The sequence below is a fragment of the Pongo pygmaeus genome, chromosome 5, assembly GCF_028885625.2.
Source record: "Pongo pygmaeus isolate AG05252 chromosome 5, NHGRI_mPonPyg2-v2.0_pri, whole genome shotgun sequence".
In the NCBI taxonomy this organism is placed as follows: domain Eukaryota; kingdom Metazoa; phylum Chordata; class Mammalia; order Primates; family Hominidae; genus Pongo; species Pongo pygmaeus.
Genome location: NC_072378.2, coordinates 77,358,494 through 77,379,038, shown reverse-complemented (window position 1 = coordinate 77,379,038; position 20,545 = coordinate 77,358,494). Strand labels below are relative to the sequence as shown.

At 34.4% G+C, this 20,545-nt stretch overlaps 1 protein-coding gene across 3 annotated transcripts in view; it reads right to left on the bottom strand.

Annotated features, from left to right (window-relative positions):
* Nucleotides 1-294: 294 nt before the first annotated feature.
* Nucleotides 295-20,545, bottom strand: part of MEI4 (meiotic double-stranded break formation protein 4) — a 251,855-nt gene continuing 231,604 nt past the window's right edge. For 2 of the 3 annotated variants that reach the window (XM_054492957.2, XM_054492959.2), the window contains exon 5: nucleotides 295-3,945. In XM_054492957.2, the coding sequence (XP_054348932.1) occupies nucleotides 3,676-3,945 (270 nt within the window). In that variant the 3' untranslated portion in view covers nucleotides 295-3,675. The remainder of the gene's footprint in view (nucleotides 3,946-20,545) is intronic. The other variant, XM_054492956.1, reaches the window with a different exon arrangement.

The window sequence follows — 20,545 nt, the reverse complement described above, 5'->3', positions numbered from 1 at the left end:
GACTTTCATATGAAGTAAAAAACAAAAAAAGAGGCTGAGTTCATTTTTTATGTGTTTGTAATACTCTGTAATATTTAGAAAGTTCTTACAAGACCAGTATATTTATTAACCAGCTAAATTTTATATTGTACAATTCTATAAATAATTAACTTTTAACAATAATAAAATCCTACATATTATTTCAACATTAGATAAACATTAACAAGTTAATTATCTCCTTCAGCAAATATTGATGTAGTTGGGTCATTACATTGACTGCTAAGAGAAAGCTTGGTTTCATAAATCTGACAAAAGTTAAAGTTTAGTATGTTTTATTTTTGCAAATAATTTGTTTGTAGACAATTGGTGCTTCATATTTGATGAATAAATGAAATTAGGTTATAATAAAGCAGAGCTGTCAATATTTTCCCCACAATATTGCGTTCAGAAAATCTGTAAATGTACATAAAATTTCGGAAATGCAAATGACTTGTTTCCCTGCCTCTCTTGAAATATGCTGACCTTGGCTAAGACAACAAATATCATTAAAAAGTACAAGGCATGTGAGATAATTGTATATATTTTTCCAAGAACAAACCAATCAGATTTGTTTTCTCTCCCCATTTTGCTTATCATTACAGCCTCACAGTCTACCTAAACACCTCTGGAGGGAGCTCTGTACCTTTTAGGACATTATTGTTTGAAGACAATCTGTAACTTGGCTACAGTCTTGAGTAGCAAGATGCTACAACCTTGAAAAGGTCAAAGATGCTGTTCCTCTGGTTTGCTTATAGATAGGACAACTTGTTTACAGCAGTTAAAAAATCCAAAATAAGCTAATCATAAGGTAGTAATTTCCACTGTTGTGCCTTAAGGTTCATAGTTAAGCATGTATAAAGCTTTGATGACAATTGCAAAGAAGCTGTGTTTGTGAAAGTTTCCTGAAGTGCCAGGAGAGCTGCACATAACAGGCAGTGCAGTAAAGTAGGAGTGTGGAATTGGAAGATGGACTTCCTCAGGATGAAACCTAACTGCCACTTCCTGGTGTTGTGAACTTAGGCAAGTTCTGAGTTCTTCATCTCTAAAATACAGATTCAGGAAATAATCGTACCTTTCTCATACAGGTGCTGGGAGAATCAAAAAGATTAATATATGTAAAATGCTTAGGTAAGTACCTGGCTATTTGGTATTATACATATCGTATATACATGTATAATATTACTTATTCATGTATTTTATTATATAAATGTATATAAAATATTTAATATATATTTACTCTCATAAAATATATTATCATATATTTATTATAACTTATAATAAATAGTATGAGTTATAGCAATTATCATCACTTTTTATTTCCTTCATTTTTATGATCATTCTGTGGTTCTCTTTATTTCCTATCCTATCTTATATCCAGTTTCAATGCTGCCCAATTAATACTGACTCCATTACTCTTATCCCTAAAACCTTAATTCTAAAGTTAGACATTACCTAAATATAAACTGTTATAATATTCTTAAACATTGTAATACCAGTTTAAATCATTCATTCATTCAGTGCTTTACTGAAACACAGATAAAAATGTCTCATTTTATCATTTTATCTTCTTTTTGACCAGTAGATTTGGACTTTAATACTAATTTACTACACCATTCACTCTGATATAGAGTGCAACACAGAATAATGAAAGTTTAAGTTTCATATACTTGGTGGAAGTTAAATGTTTATATAAAATGAATACCAAATGGAAATAAAATGTTTCTCCATTTTGTGCATTCACAGTGATCCCAACATCTTGCATCTTCTTTTATAATAAATACATTTCATAGGCTAATTTTCAGACCTTGAAGCCTTGGAGACCACTGAAATTAATAAATTTGTTGTAGCTCCAAAAGCTTCTTAGCTGATCATTACATTGGCTGGCTGCAATGGGGAAAGGGCCATTGCTGATACTTGTGTATTTACCAATCTTGTTTAATCACAATGAAAGAAGATGAAAGTGTCATGGAAAGTGGATTTTGTGTAATGCCATCAACTGAAGTGATTTCCATAAGCCTTTACAGGTGTTCACAGGAATCAGACATTAGAAAAATCCCTCCTAATCCAAGATTTGGAATATACTTCTTGTATTCAACTGGTACTTGTTGTGAAGTAAATTATTGGCCCTAATTACCTACCTACATCCATGCTCATTGCCACGTAACTGCAAGTTCTCCCACTCAAGGTGAAGTCTACTACCCTGTCACTTTTCTTTGGGCTTGACCATTTGATGTACTTTGACAATGCATGTGGATGGAAGTGCTAATGTGACATTTCTCAGCCTAGCCTTTCGTCTTGCTCAACTGCCACTGCCATGAAAGGAGCTTCCACTGAGAAGCCACTTCCCCTCAAGTCTGGTTCTCAGAATATGCACATGTGGAAGAGAAGAAAGCCTGACTTTTAGCAAGAAACCTACTCCTGTGGTATGTGCAATCTGAGCAGAGCTTTTCATTAAAGTCCAGTCCAAATCAGCTGATCCTTGAGTGACCTGCATATATCTGAGAAATATTATTGTTGTATGCCACTGATATTTTATGGTTATCTGTTACATAACAAAAGCTGACTGACATACATGTAGTTTCAGGATTATCAAAAAGGCATTATCTTTTCAAAAATGCTAGAAATAATTCCAAAGATAATTGTGCCAGATGACATAATTGTGTATACACTGTAGATGGAATTAGCAAGATTACTTTTAATGCCAATGACATTTAGGAATGCTAATTAACTTATGAGAATGCTAATTAACTTATGAAACACTATCACATATCATTAATAAAGGAAATTTATATTTTGTGTTCCCTAAATGGCACTATAGGAAACGTAACATATGTTCATTAAGTTTGTGGTTATGATTTTAATCATTGAAATGAAGTCAATGAAATTGTATAACCGAAAAATTCAACCAAATAACTATAAATTTCATTTTTAGATGGATATTAGAATTTATAAAGTATCTCTAGTGACTTAACTGTATACTATTTAACAATTACAAGACTATTATAACATATTTAATTAACAGAATTGAGACAAGTATTTGTTGAAAAACAAAGAACATTTTAAACAACTAATAGTATTTTCAAAAGAGCTCGACAAATGTATTAGCCATATGAAATTGAAATAAAAAGCAATTAAGTTTCCAAATGTTAAAAAAGTTCTACTTCTATATGATTCTCGTCTAAGATGAAAGCAATGATATAAGTTCAACTGTGTAAGAAAAAAAGTTTTAAAAATTGCATTTATGACCACTTATATTCCAACACTTTGTGTTGATAATGCAACTAAACTTTAAAAATCTCTTTGATTACCATTTAGCATCAATTACATGGAAATCTTTTACAACTTCAATATCATCTTTTAAGAGACAGACAGACAATTAATGGTCCATTTGACAGAATAATAGAGCTAAACTATTTTGAGTGAAATAAGATACAGTTACATGGGAATAAGGATGGCATTACCAACTGAAACTGGCTGATTTTAGTATAGAAATATGACTCATAAAATTTCATACAATTTAAGACTAACCATTAAGTTGAACTGACAATTATATTTAGAGATCAATTCTAAAATGCTAATTAAAATACTGTTGAAAATCTTTTCAGTATGAGATTTTTCATATATTCTACTTTATTATGCTTCAAACGTGGTAAATTGCTAAGGAATGGAGTTATTTTTAAGAGTTTCTATCTGTGCTGAGTTCAAAAGAATGCCCACTCTCCATAAATAAAAAGTAAACAAAGGAAATGCATCAGAAAGTTGGAAAATAGTTTCATCATGCTTCTGAAGAAATTTCTTGATTTCTTGGTCATCATGACCTATACTTGAAGTGTTGCCGCCTTCGGTTTCCTTTTGAAGAAGCTGCTCCAGAACCCAGAACAGGTAGAAAATGTTTTCATAGCGTGACACGTCATAACTGGCTTGCTCCTACAAATAAACAACAAACTCCTTTAAAAAATTGACTATAAATTACCTAAGAAAAATGTCATATAAAGATATCAGAGTGAGTTTCAGGCAAAAGAAATATATTTGATATATTTAACACCTTCTGTCATCCTGTCACTGGTGAACAAGGGGGAAATAAAAAACATTTCCTTTTTTCAAAGACTTTATAATCATGGTGAATGACTTTTCTTTCTTGCTGGTTCACGAAGCTCCAAATCCTTTCCCTGCATTCTTGCAGAGAATACTCACATGAATCTGAGAATACTTGGCAAGGAGTCTTAACAATGACTTGGCAAGGGTCATACCAGTGTTAAATTCAACCTTTAGCCAAAACTTTTGAATCCATGGTACCTATTTTGATATAAAACAAACAATCCTAGAGTAGGTAGAGTCATCATCTGTAGGGGAACAGATGTGATATCATACTGAATCTTCTTGATACAACTCAGGGAGGGGTAGCATTGAATCATATACATAGTCATGAGAAGAAATGTAGATGCATCTTGTAGAACTTTTAATTTGGACTAGATGGTTGAATGTGAGATAGACAGTCACAGAAAGGCCTAAAAACTAGACAATAGCAAGCATAAGATGAGAGAATGGCAGAATCAGTATAAAAATGAAAACTGGCTTTATCATTAGCTAATTAATTAAGAAATGTGTCAGAAGCCCAATGAGGTGAGCAGATAGCTTATCACTATTCTACAGTCAAGGAAATGGATCCCCTGAAAAGCAGACTAATTAGAACTCAAATCTGCAGAACTTTTTTTATTTTCCTGATACATTTTTGTTGTTCAAGTTCATTAAGAAAGTATTAACATTGGGAAAAAAAGAAAACTCCTTTGGAAACATTTATGAAATATATTCACTGTATTAATACAAAAATGAAAGAACATTCTTTTAGAGTTGAGACAAATATATTCTTCAACAAGGTGACCCAATAAGCAGAGTAAGATATATACAGGCATACCTCATTTTAGTGTGCTTTACATTATTGTACCTCCCAGATATTGCAATTTTTTCAAATTGAAGGTTTGTGGCAACCCTGCATCAAACTAGTCTATCATCAGAGTCATTTTTCCAACATGTGCTCACTTTGCATCTGTGTCACACACTGGTAATTATCACAATATTTAAAATTTTTCATTGTTACTTTATCTGTTACAGTGATCTGCAATCAGTAATCCATGATGTTACTACTTTAATTGTTTTGAGATACCACAAACCATGCCCATATCAGATGGTAAACTTAACTGATAAGTGTGTGTGTTCTGACTACTTCACCAACTGGCCATTACCCATCTCCCTTACTCTCCTTAGGCCTCCTTATTCTCTGAGACAAAACAATATTGAAATCAGGCCAATTAATAACCCTACAAATGGCCTCTAAGTGGTCAAGTGAAAGAAAGAGTTGCCTATCTCCAATTTTAAATCAAAATCTAGAAATCACTAAGCATAGTGAAGAAAGCATGTCAAAAGCTGAGACAGGCCAAAAGCTAGGACTTGTGCCAAAGTTAACCAAGTTGTAAATTCAAAGAAAGAGTTCTTGAAGGAAATTAAAAGTAAAGTGCTCTTCCACTGAACACACAAATAATAAGAAGGGGAAACAAACAGCCCGATTGGTAACATGGAAAAAAATTGTAGTGGCCTGAATACAAGATCAAACCAATCACAATATTCACTTAAGCCAATACCTGAACCAGAGAAAAGGCCTAACTCTTCAATTTTATGAAGGCTGAGCAAAGTGAGGAAGCTACAGAAGAAAACTATGAAGATAGCAGAGGCTGGTTCAGGAGGCTTAGGGAAGAAGCCACCTTTATAACAAAATTACAAGATGAAGCAACAAACGCTGATATAGAAGCTGCAGAACGTTATCAAGAAGTTATAGGTAAGATAATAAATGAAGGTGGCTACACTAAATAACAGTTGTTCAATGTGGATGAAAAAGCCTTCTATCGAAAGAAGATGCCATCTAGGAATTTTGTAGCTACAGAGGAGTAATAAATGCTGAGCTTCAAAGGATTGGCTGACTTTACTGTTAAAGATTAATGCAGTTGGTGGCTTGAAGTTGAAGCCAGTGCACATTTACCATTTCAACAATTCTGGAACCCTTAAGTATTATGCTAAATCTACTCTAGCCGCAATCTATCAATAAAACAACAAGTCTGGATGAAAGCATTGTTTACTGAATATTTTAAGCCTACTGTTGAGACTTACTGCTCAGAAGAAAAGATTCCTTTCAAAAGATTACTGCTCATTGACAACACACCTGATCATCCAAAAGCTCTGATGGATGCATAAAGAGATTAATGTTTTAATGTCTACAAACACATCTATTTTGCAGCCCATGGCTCAAGAAGTAATTTTTGTTTATAAGTCTTATTTAAGAAACTTATTTTATAAGGCTATAGCTAACACGGATATTGATTCCTCTGATGAATATGGGCAAAGTAAATTGGAAACCTTCTGGAAGGGATTCACCATTCTAGATGTCATTAAGAAAATGTGTAATTCATGAAAAATACAAAATATCAATACTAACAGGAGTTTGGAAGAATTATTGAATGACTTTGATGGCTTCAAGACTTCAGTGGAGGAAGTCACTGCAGATGCGGTGAAAATAGCAAGTGAATAGAATTAGAGGTGGAGCCTGAAAATGTGACTGAATTGCTGCAATCTCATAATAAAACTTAAATGGATACATACTGGTTTCTAATGGATAAGCAAAGAAAGTGGGTTCTTGATATGGAATCTTCTTTTGGTTAAGATGCTATAAACATTGTTGACAACAAAGATTTAGAATACTATGTAAAAAGGAAATAAGAAACAATACTAATTCTTCTTAGAGCTGAGGAAATCATAAGAAGACCACACAATGCATGCTCCCAGAATCTGATCAACATCAACCAAACTAACCAACACCGTGTGCCTAATACAACCAAAATAATGGAATTATCTTTAGGAAAAAGTCATCTACTAAAAAAACAAATTTCAAAAATGGGAAAAGCAACTCATATACCAGATGTTCAGATATCAAAGTAAGGACACAAGAAACATGATAAAAGGAAAGATTATGCCTCTAAACACAGTAATTCTCCAGCAACAAATTATTATGGAAAATAAATTTATGAAATCCTGGAAAAAGAATTCAAAATATCAATTTTAAAAAAGCTCAGTGAGATAGAACACAGGTAGACAATACAAAGAAATCAGAAAAAGTAATTCATGATATGAATAAGAAATGTATCAATGAGATAGATATCATTAAAAAGAACTTAAATTTTAGAACCGAATAATTCATTGAATAAAACACAAAATATATTTGAAAGCTTCAATCAACTATATCCAGCAGAATTAAAAAATCCAGAACTTGAAAATAGGTTTTTTGAAACAACCCAGTCAGACAAAAATAAAGATGACAGAAAGAAAAAGAATGAATAAAGAATATGTGACATATGGCACATGATAAAGGAAACAAATATTTGAATTTCCGGTGACCCCCAAACGCAAAGAGAGAACAAAAGGGAGAGAAGAGCAATTTAACAAAATAATAGCCGAAAACTTCTCAAGTCTAAAAAGATATTTAGACAGCCAAACACAGGAAGCTCAGAGATCCCCAAAGAGACAGAATTCAAAAAGATCTTCCCTACGGTACATTACATTGCAGTAAAAAGGAACAAAGGTCATTATATAATTATAAAGGGACCAATTAGAAAGAAGATATAACAATTGTAAACACATATGCACCCAACACTAGATCACCCAGATATATGTAGTAATACTTATATCCGATAAAACTGTCAAAAGTCAAAGGCAAAGAGAGCAATAGCAAGAGAAAAGCCCATGGTCACTTTTAATGAACACTCATCATATGAACAGTGGATTTCTTAGCAGAAACCTTACAGAACAGGAGAGAAGAGGATGATTTATTCAAAGTCTAAAAAAAGAGGAAAAAAATCTGCCAGTCAAGAATAACGTACCCAATAAAGGAAGTCTTCATAAAGAGAAATTAAGTATTTCCCAGACAAGCAAAATCTGATGAGATTCATCACCATTAGACGGGCCCTACAAGAAATGCTGAAAGGAGTCCTACAACCAGAAGTGAAATGATGATATCTACCATTATGAAAATACACAAAAGTTTATTATGAACTAGTAGAGCAAACAAATAAGGAAGACAAAGGACTTAAATGTTACCAATATAGAAAACTGCCAAATCACAATAAAAAGCAAATAGATAAAAGGAAAGGAAAAAAAGACACATAAACAGCCAGAAACCAATTAGTAAAATGGCAGGAATAAGCCATCACATATTAATAACAACCTTGAATATAAACAGATTAAACTTTCCACTCAAATGATATAGATTGGCTGAATGGATTTAAAAACATAACCTAACTATATGCTGCTCACAAGAAACTCATCTCACCTGTAAAGACACATATAGACTGAAAATAAAGGTATAGAAAAAATATTCAATGCAAATAGAAGTAAAAAGTAGCAGGAGAAGCGATACTTAGATAAAATAGACTTTAAGTCAAAAAAAGTGAAAAGAAGTCAATCTATATGATAAAAGTGCAATACACCAAGAAGATAGGACAATTTTAAGCATATACGTACCCAACACCATTGTCTACAGATATACAAAGCAAATATTATTAGATCTAAGGGGAGAGATAGGTTACAATACTCTAATAGTTGGGAACTTCAACAACCCACTCTAAGCATTAGACGGGTTATCTAGACAGAAAATCAACAAAGAAACATTGGATTGAAACTGAACATTAGACCAAATGGACCTAACAGACACTTACAGAACATTTCTTCCATGAATATAGGTTATTCTTATCAGCACATGAAATATTCCCCAGCATTGACCATGTTAGAACACAAAAGTCTTAAAAAATCTAAAAAAAAATAGTATTAAGTATCTTCTGTGACCACAGTGGAATAAAATACAAAATCAGTAAAAAGAGGAACTTTAGAAACTGTACAAATATATTCAAATTAAATAATATGTGTCTGAATGAGCATTAGGTCAAGAAAATATTAAGGAGAAAATTAAAAAATGTCTTGAAACAAATCAATACACAACATATCAAAACATATGGGATATAGCAAAAGCAGTGCTGAAAGGAAAGTTTATAGTAATAAAAGTCTACATAAAAAGGTAGAAAGATTTCAAACAATCTAATGATATAGCTCAATAAACTAGGAAAACAAGAACAAACCAAATTCACCCTTAACAGAAAAAAAAACACTAATAAAGATCAAGCAGAACTGATGAAACAGAAACTCATACAAACAATATAAAACATCAACAAAAGTTTTTTTTTTTTTTTTTTCTTGAGACAGTTTCACTCTGTTGGCCAGGCTGGAGTGCAGTGGCATGATCTTGGCTCACTGCAAGCTCCACCTCCCGGATTCACGCCATTCTCCTGCCTCAGCCTCTGGAGTAGCTGGGACTACAGGTGCCCGCCACCATGCTCAGCTAATTTTTTTGTATTTTTAGTAAAGACAGGGTTTCACTGTGTTAGCCAGGATGGTCTCGATCTTCTGACCTCGTGATCCACCTGCCTTGCCTCCCAAAATGCTAGGATTACAGGAGTGAGCCACCGTGCGTGGCATCAACGAAAGTTTTTCTGAAAAAAAAAACTAAACAAAATCGATAATCTGTTATCTAGACTAACCAAGGAAAAAAAGGTAGAATATCCAAATAAATACAATCAGAAATGAAAAGGGAGACATTGCAACAGATACCATGGAAATACAAAAGATCATCACAGACAATTATGAACAACTATACATTAACAAAATGGATAATCTCGAGGAGATAAATAAATTCCTGAACACAAACAACTTGCCAAAAATGATTCAGGAAGAAATAGAAAACTTTAACAGATCAACCACAAGTAATGAAATTGTATCAGTAATAAAAACATCTAACAACACACAAAAAAAGTTCAGAACTGGATGGCTTCACTGTTGAACTCTACCAAACTTATAAAGAATAACACAAATTATCCTCAAACTATTCCAAACAACTGAAGAGGAGTGAATTCTCCCTAATTCGTTCTAAGAGACCAGTATTACCCTGCTACCAAATTCAGCAAAGAAGTAGCAAATAAATAAAACTACAGGTCAATAAACCTAATGAACAGAGTTGCAAAAATAATCAATAATATGCTAGAAAACCAAATACACAGCACATCAAAAGGAAAATACACCATGATCAAGTAGAATTCATCCCAGAAATGCAAGTATAGTTCAATACATTACACCAATGGAATAAAAGACAAAACCCATGTGATCATCTCAATAGATGCAGATAAAACATTTGACTACATTCAACACCTTTTCATAATGGGAAAGTTCAATAAACTAGTCATAGAAGGAACATACTTCAACATAATAAAGGCCATATATGATACTCCCACAGCTGCTAACATCGGACTGAATGGAGAAATTCTGAAAGCTTTTCCTCTTGGTACTGGAACAAGACAAAGATGCCTAGTTTAACTATAATATTTTTATTCCACATAGTACTAGAAGTCCTAATCAGAGCAATTAGGCAAGAGAAATAAATAAAATGCATCCAAATTGGAAAAGAGGAAGTCAAACTGTTCCTTTAGGCAAATGATATCTTTTATCTAGAAAAACCTAATGCCCACCAAAAACTCTTAGATCTAATAAACTCAGTAAAGTTGGAGAAAACTGAAACAACATACAAATCCCTATAGAATTTCTAGACACTAATAACCAACTTATTGAGAAAGATATCAAGATGGTAATCCCATTTAAAATACTACAAAAATTACCCAGAAATACATGTAACCACAGTGGTTAAAGACCTTTACAAGGACAACTACAGACTACTGATAACAAAAATGGAAGAGAACACAGATAAATGGACAGGCATCTCACACTCATGGATAGGAATAATTAACATTGAAAATGATCATATTACTCTAATCTACAGATTCAATACAATCCTTTTTAAAATACCAATATCATTTTTCATATAAATAGTAACAATCCTAAAATTCACATGGAAATAAAAAGGAGCCCAAATATCAAAAGCAATCTTGAGGAAAAAGAGCAAAGCTAGAGGGACCACACTACCTGACTTCAAAATATATTACAATGATTAAGTAATCAAAACAACATAGTATTGGTATAAAAGCAAACATAGACTAATTGAACAGTATAACAAATGCAGAAATAATTCCATATATTTACAGCCAAGTGATGTTCAACAATGATATCAAGAACATCCACTGGGAAAAGGACACCCACATTAGTAAATGATGTTAAATAAGTTGTATATCCATATGTGGAAGAATGAAAATGGACCCCACTACCTCTCCATATACAAAATTCAACTCAAGATCAATTAAAGACTTAAATATAAGCCATGAAACTATGAAACAACTAGAAGAAAGCAGAGAAAACACTTCAGGACATTTGTCTAGGCAAAGATTTTAAGGCAAAGACCTCAAAAACACAGGCAACAACACCAAAAAGATAATTGCACTCACATAATAAATGTATTATATACATAATATATACATTATATATAGCATGGAATACTATTGCAGCTATAAAAAGAGAACAAAATCATGTCTTTTGCAGCAGTTCAAATGCAGCTAGAGGCCATTACCTACGCAAATTAATTAATGCAGGAACAGAAAACCAAATACCACACATTTTCACACATAAGTGGAAGCTAAACATTGAGTACACATGAACAGCAAGATGGGAACGATAAACACCAGGGACTGCTATAGCAGGTAGGGTCAGAAGGAGGGGGTAATAACTGAACAACTACCTATTGGGTACTGTGCTCACTACCTCAGTGAAAAGATCATTTGTATACCAAACTGCAGTGACACAGAAATTATCCATGTAATAAACTTGCACGTGTACCCCGTGAAGCTAAAGTAAAAGTTAGAAAACAAAAAACAAAAAAATAGTTGAATTGGACTATATTGAACTAAGAAGCTTCTGCATAGCAAAGGAAACGATGAAGAGGGCAGAGGTAACTTACAGAATGAGAGAATATATTTGCAAACTACTTATCTAAATAAATGGAATAATATCCAGAGTATGCAAGAAACTCAAGCAATGCAACAATAAAAAATAAGTAATCCAAGTAATAAGTAGGCAAAGGACATGAACCAACATTCCTTAGGAGACATACAAATGGGTAACAGTTATACAAAAAAATGCTCAACATAATCATCAGGGAAATGCAAATAAAAACTACAATGTGATCCGTCTCATTCCAGTTAGAATGGCTATTATTAAGAAGACAAAAAAAAAAAAAAAACAAAAAAAACAGAAGCTGGTGAGAATGTGGATAAAATGGAATGTTTATGTACTGTTAGTAGGAATACAAATTACTGTAGCCATGGAAAGCAGTATGGTGATTTCTCAAAAAAACAAAAAATAGAATTACAATATAATCCAGCAATCCCACTACTATTTGTCCAAAGGAAATTAAATCAGTATTTCAAAAGGATACCTGCATCACCATGTTTACTGGAACCCTATTCACAATAGCCAAGATCCAATTCTGTGAAGAAAGTCATTGGTAGCTTGATGGGGATGGCATTGAATCTATAAATTGGACAGTATGGCCATTTTCACGATATTGATTCTTCCTACCCATGAGCATGGAACGTTCTTCCACTTGTTTGTATCCTCTTTTATTTCATTGAGCAGTTGTTTGTAGTTCTCCTTGAAGAGGTCCTTCATGTCCCTTGTAAGTTGGATTCCTAGGTATTTTATTCTCTTTGAAGCAATTGTGAATGGGAGTTCACTCATGATTTGGCTCTCTGTCTGTTATTGGTGTATAAGAATGCTTGTGATTTATGCACACTGATTTTGTATCCTGAGACTTTGCTGAAGTTGCCTATCAGCTTAAGGAGATTTTGGGCTGAGACAATGGGGTTTTCTACATATACAATCATGTCATCTGCAAACAGGGACAACTTGACTTCCTCTTTTCCTAATTGAATACCCTTTATTTCCTTCTCTTGCCTGATTGCGCTTGCCAGAACTTCCAACACTATGTTGAATAGGAGTGGTGACAGAGGGCGTCCCTATCTTGTGCCAGTTTTCAAAGGGAATGCTTCCAGTTTTTGCCCATTCAGTATGATACTGGTTGTGGGTTTGTCATAGATAGCTCTTATTATTTTGAGATACGTCCCATCAATACCTAATTTATTGAGAGTTTTTAGCATGAATTTTGTCAAAGGCCTTTTCTGCATCTATTGAGATTATCATGTGGTTTTTGTCATTGGTTCTGTTTATATGCTGGATTACGTTTGTTGATTTGCATATGTTAAACCAGCCTTGCATGACAGGGATGAAGCCAACTTGATCATGGTGGATAAGCTTTTTGATGTGCTGCTGGATTCAGCTTGCCAGTATTTTATTGAGGATTTTTGCATTGATGTTCATCAGGGATATGTCTAAAATTGTCTTTTTTTGTTGTGTCTCTGCCAGGCTTTGGTATCAGGATGATGCTGGCCTCATGAAATGAGTTAGGGAGGATTCCCTCTTTTTCTATTGATTGGAATAGTTTCAGAAAGAATGGTACCAGTTCCTCCTTGTGCCTCTGGTAGAATTTGGCTGTGAATCCATCTGGTCCTGGACTTTTGTCGGTTGGTAAGCTATTAATTATTGCCTCAATTTCAGAGCCTGTTACTTGTCTATTCAGAGATTCAACTTCTTCCTGGTTTAGTCTTGGGAGGGTGTATGTGTCAAGGAATTTATCCATTTCTTCTAGATTTTCTAGTTTATTTGCATGGAGGTGTTTATAGTATTCTCTGATGGTAGTTTGTATTTCTGTGGGAACAGTGGTGATATCCCCTTTATCATTTTTTATTGCGTCTATTTACTTCTTCTCTCTTTTCTTCTTTATTAGTCTTGCTAGTGGTCTATCAATTTTGTTGATCTTTGCAAAAAACCAGCTCCTGGATTCACTGATTTTTTGAAGGATGTTTTGTGTCTCTATCCATGTAGTTGAGTGGTTTTGAGTGAGTTTCTTAATCCTGAGTTCTAGTTTGATTGCATTGTGGTCTGAGAGACAGTTTGTTATAATTTCTGTTCTTTTACATTTGCTGAGGAGTGCTTTACTTCCAACTATGTGGTCAATTTTGAAATAGGTGTGGTGTGGTGCTGAAAAGAATGTATATGCTGTTGATTTGGGGTGGAGAGTTCTGTAGATGTCTATTAGGTCTGCTTGGTGCAGAGCTGAGTTCAGTTCTGGATATCCTTGTTAACTTTCTGTCTCGTTGTTCTGTCTAATGTTGACAGTGGGGTGTTAAAGTCTCCCATTATTATTGTGTGGGAGTCTAAGTCTCTCTCTTTGTAGATCTCTAAGGACTTGCTTTATGAATCTGGGTGCTCCTGTATTGCGTGCATATATATTTAGGACAGTTAGCTCTTCTTGTTGAATTGATCCCTTTCCCATTATGTAATGGCCTTCTTTGTCTCTTTTGATCTTTGTTGGTTTAAAGTCTGTTTTATCAGAGACTAAGATTGCAACCCCTGCCTTTTTTTCTTTTCCATTTGCTACTTTAAAGTTCATATGGAACCAAAAAAGAGCCCACATTGCCAAGTCAATCCTAAGCCAAAAGAACAAAGCTGCAGGCATCACGCTACCTGACTTCAAACTATACTACAAGCCTACGGTAACCAAAACAGCATGATACTGGTACCAAAACAGAGATATAGACCAATGGAACAGAACAGGGCCCTCAGAAATAATGCCATATATCTACAGCCATCTGATCTTTGAAAAACCTGACAAAAACAAGAAATGGGGAAAGGATTCCCTATTTAATAAATGGTGCTGGGAAAACTGGCTAGCCACATGTAGAAAGCTGAAACTGGATCCCTTCCTTACACCTTATACAAAAATTAATTTAAGATGGATTAAAGACTTACATGTTAGACCTAAAACCATAAAACCCTAGAAGAAAACCTAGGCAATATCATTCAGGACATAGGCATGGGCAAGGACTTCATGGCTAAAACACCAAAAGTAATGGCAATAAAAGCCAAAACTGACAAACGGGATCTAATTAATCTAAAGAGCTTCTGCAGAGCAAAAGAAACTACCATCAGAGTGAACAGGAAACCTACAGAATGGGAGAAAATTTTTGCAATCTACTCATCTGACAAAGGGCTAATATCCAGAATCTACAATGAACTCAAACAAATTTACTAGAAAAAAACAACCCCATCAACCAGTGGGCGAAGGATATGAACAGACACTTCTGAAAAGAAGACATTTATGCAGCCAAAAGACACATGAAAAAATGCTCATCATCACTGGCCATCAGAGAAATGCAAATCAAAACCACAATGAGATACCATCTCACACCAATTAGAATGGCAATCATTAAAGAGTCAGGAAGCAACAGGTGCTGGAGAGGATGTGGATAAATAGGAACACTTTTACACTGTTGGAGGGACTGTAAACTAGTTCAACCATTGTGGAAGTCAGTGTGGTGATTCCTCAGGGATCTAGAACTAGAAATACCATTTGACCCAGCCATCCCATTACTGGGTATATACCCAAAGGATTATAAAACATGCTGCTATAAGGACACATGCACACGTATGTTTATTGTGGCACTATTCACAATAGCAAAGACTTGGAACCAATCCAAATGTCCAACAATGATAGACTGGATTAAGAAAATGTGGCACACATACATCATGGAATACTATGCAGCTGTAAAAAATGATGAGTTCATGTTCTTTGTAGGGACATGGATGAAGCTGGAAACCATCAATCTCAGCAAACTATTGCAAGGACAAAAAACCAAACACCGCATGTTCTCACTCATAGGTGGGAAATGAACAATGAGAACACATGGACACAGGAAGGGGAACATCACACACCAGGTCCTGTTGTGGAGTGCGGGCAGGGGGAAGGGATAGCATTTGGAGATATACCTAATGTTAAATGAAGAGTTAATGGGTACAGAATGGCACATGTATTCATATGTAACATGGCACATGTATTCATATGTAACAAACCTGCACGTTGTGCACATGTACCCTAAAACTTAAAGTATAATAAAAAAAAGTAAAAAGAAATTGGCTAGTGATTCAACATTGTCCCATGTTTTATTTTGCCTGAGTGAAAAAAATCTCGCTATTTCAAAATAGTTTTCAGTTTAACCATACCTTAAAAAAAAAAACAATAGCCAAGATCTAGAATCTATCTAAGCATCTATCAACATAAGAATGTATAAATGTCTCAGACGGTGTAGTGCACACTCATACAGAGCTATTTAAGATGTTTCTCTTTGAAGCCATGGTGTCTTCAGCATGCCCATGCTCTGGGTGTAAGCATAGCAGCCATAGAGAGCTATATCCACAATGAACTCTAAGCCTGCCTGTCCTCTCTTTCTTGGCTTCCCAGGTGTTTCATAATCACCCATGCCTTGCATACAGTTACCAATGTGGCAATGGGATGCACCTGTGCCCTGAGCCCAGTGCCATTACTGCCCCAGACTCCAGAGTCAGTATTCCCTCCCTGCAAGCCTGTATTTTAGGCCTCAGCCCTATGCTTGACCAACTCATCAGACTCCAGTGCCACCATGGATATAAAAGTGCTAGCAAACTTAACCCAATGCCAAAATGGATTTATTCAATTACAACTTCTCCAGCAGGAAAATAAAAGACTGAAAGGACCCTAGTAGTGATTGTTATTAAAGGTCCCAGCAATTCTCATCACAACTGCAGATATCCACACTGTTTGCTGCTAAGGATGCCTGCAATCTTCATCAACCTTGACATCAGCTGATAGAATTATACAGAGATTATGCAACTTCACCCTTGGTGCTGCAACCTCTGAACTCCAACCAGCAAGCACCGCTGTACACACCCACCCCATAAGGCATGATCTTTCAACACCAAAACTAGTATGCAGAGTCTGAATAAATGACTTCTCCACCAAATGTGCAGACATCAGCATAAAGCAACAAGAAACATTAAAAAGCAAAGAGGCATATCACCACAAAGACCACGATAATTTAGTAGTTGCCCCAAAGAAATGGAGATGTGCAAACTTTCTGAGAAATAATTAAAAATAATTATTTTAAGGAAGCTCAGCAGAGTATAAGAAAATACACAGAATTAGTTTATTGAAATCAGGATAACAATTAAAAAATGATAAATTTTACAGAGATATTAAAATTGTATTAAAAAAGAAAAATTCTGGGGCTGAAAATACAATAAATAAAAAATAATATTTTCAATAGCAGAATGCATCAAGTAGAAAAAAAGATTTAGAGACAGCCAAGTTATTTGAAAATATGCGAAGAAGAGAAGAAAACTGAATTTATGGAACAGAATCAAAAGATCAAGTATCGCAAATTATGAGTTAAAGAAGAGAAAAAATATAAAGGGACAGAAATTTTATATTATTAAAGAAAAAGCTGGCCTGGCTCAGTGGCTCACGCCTGTAATCCCAGCACTCTGGGAGGCCGAGGTGGGCAGATCACGAGGTCAGGAGATCAAGACCATCCTGGCTAACACAGTGAAACCCAATCTCTACTAAACATACAAAAAATTAGCCAGGCATGGTGGCACACATCTGTAGTCCCAGCTACTTGGGAGGCTGAGGCAGGAGATTCACTTGAACCTGGGAGGCGGAGGTTGCAGTGAGCTGAGATCGTGCCACTGCACTCGAGCCTGGGAGACAGAGTGAGACTCTGCCACAAAAAAAAAAAAAAAAAAAAGCTGAAAATTTCTACAATCTATAGAAAGATATAAATTTTCTGATATATAAAGAGCAAAGGTGTCTAATTACATTCAATCCAAACAAAACTGTACAAAGACATATTATAGCCATGGATTCAAAAATCAAAGTCAGAGAGGATCATGAGAGTATCAAGAAAAAGAAGCATATCACATACTGAAAAAGGAGTTTTCAGTAAGGCTATGAACAGAATTTTTAGAGGTCAGAAGAGAGAGATGATGTATACAAAATGCCCAGAAAAAACAAACAATCCCTCCAAAACAACAACAACAACAACAACTGCCAACCGAGACTAATTTATCTGGCAAAGCTGTCTTTCAGAAATGAATAAGAGATAAAGACTTTCCCAGACAAACGTGAGAGAGTTTATCAACCCCCAGAACTGTCTTAAAAATTGTGAAAAGGAATTATTTAAGGTAAGAAAATGATGCTATTAGCAACCTAAAACACGAAAGTATAAAACTCACTGGTAAAAAGTAAGTACAAAGTAAAATTAGAATATTCTAATACTGTAAAAGTGGCATGTAAATCACTTAAATCTTAGTATGAAGCTTAAAAGAAAAAATACTAAAAATAATAATAGCTAAAATAATCTGTTAAAGGATACACAATATAAAAAGATGCAAATTGTGACACTGAAAACATAAAATGCGGGGAGATAGTAGAAGTGCAGATTTCTTTACGCAATGAAAGTTAAATTGGATTTACAATAGCAAAGACATGGAATCAACCTAACTGCTCATCAACTGTGGACTGGATAAAGAAAATGTGGTGCATATACATCATGGAATATTATGCAGTCATAAAAATGAATGAGTTCATGTCCTTTGCAGTAACATGGATGGAGCTGAAGGCCATTGTTCTAAGTGAATTAAAATAGAAACAGAAAACCAAAGCCTGTATGTTCTCATTTATAAGTGAGAGCTAAATATTGAGTACACATGCACAAAAAGAGAAGAGCAATACATACTGGCGCCTACTTGAGAGTGGGGGGGGATGGGAGTAGAATGAGGACTGCAAAACTACCTGTTGAGTACTATGCTTATTACCTATGTGAAAAAATATTCTGTACACCAAATCCCTGTGACACCCAATTTACCGATGTAATAAACTGCACATGTACTCCCTGAACCTAAAACAAAAAAAAGTTGGAAAGAAAATTCAAGCTAGATTGTTATCAGCTTAAAACATACTGTTAAAACTATAAGATGCTTTACGTGAGTCTTATGGTAACCACAAAGCAAAAAGCTTTGTAGATACACAAAAGATAAAAAGTAAAAATTCAAAGCATAACAAACACTAGGGAAAAATATGTAATTGCAAAGAATGTAAGAGAAGAAGGAAAAAAATGTACAAAATAACCAGAAAACAACAAAAACACAGTACTAAGTTCTTACTTTTCTACAATTACTTGAAAGTAAATGGATTAAGTTCTCCAATCCAAAAATATTGAGTGGCTGAATGGATAAAAAATATATTACCCAATTAAATGCTGCCTACAAGTGACTGACTTGACCTTTAAGTAAGTACACAAATACACTGAAAGTGGAGGGATAGGAATAGATATTCCAAGTAAATGAAAACCAAATATAGAAAGGGTAGCTATACTATATATAACATAAATGTTCCTATAAATGTAATGCACCACATTATCATAATGAAGAATAAAAGCCATATGATAATCTGAACAGATACAGAAAAGGCATTTGACAAAATTAAACATCATTTCATGCTAAAAACTTTCAATGAATTAGATAGATGGGATGTACCTCCACAAAAGAAAAGCTATATATGACAAGTCCATAGTTAACATCATAATCAATGGTAAAAAGTTGAAAGTCTTTCCTCTAAGACCAAGTACAAGACAAGGATACCCACTCTTTCCACTTGCATTCAACATAGTACAGATGTTCCTCAACTTACAATGGGATTACATTTGAATAAACCCATTGTAAGTTGAAAATATTGTAAGTTCAAAATGTGTTTAATAGATCTAACCTATCAAACATCACGGTTTAGCCTAGTTTACCTTAAATATGCTCAGAACACTTACATTAGATTACATTACATTTGGAAAGAAAACATCTAAAATAAAGCCTATTTTATAATAAAGTGTTGACTATCACACATAATTAACTGAACAGTCCTCAAAGTGAAAAATAGAATGGTTATATGAGTACTTGAAGTGTGTTTGTGCTGATTGTGCATTGCTTTGATACTACTTTAAATTGAAATTTTGTAAGTTAACCATCACAAGTCAGGGACTCTCTGTACTGAAAGCCCTTGCCAGAGCAGTTGGTCAAAAAAGAAAAAAAAAAAAAGGAAATAAAAGGCATTCAAGTTAGAAAGAAAGAAGTTAAACCATCTCTGTTTGTAGACAATATAATCTTATATATAGAAAACTCTGAAGACTCCATAAAAAAATGCCAGAATAAATAAGTAAAGTGGAAGGTGTGAGCCCCCAAAATCTGAGACAGGTCTCAGTTAATTTAGAAAGTTTATTTGCCAAAGGTGAGCACATGCATCCATGACACAGCCTCAGGAGCTCCTGGTGACATATGCCCAAAGTGGTCAGAACACAGTTCGGTTTTATACATTCTAGGGAGACATGAGATATCAATCAACATATGCAAGATGAACACTGATTCAGTCTGGAGAGGTGGGACAACTTGAAGCAAAGGTGAGACTTGAAGCCAGGAGGGGGCTTCCAGGTCATAGGTAGATAACAGAAAAATGGCTGCATTCTTCTGAGTTTCTGATTAGCCTCTCTAAAGGAGGCAATCAGATATCCATTTA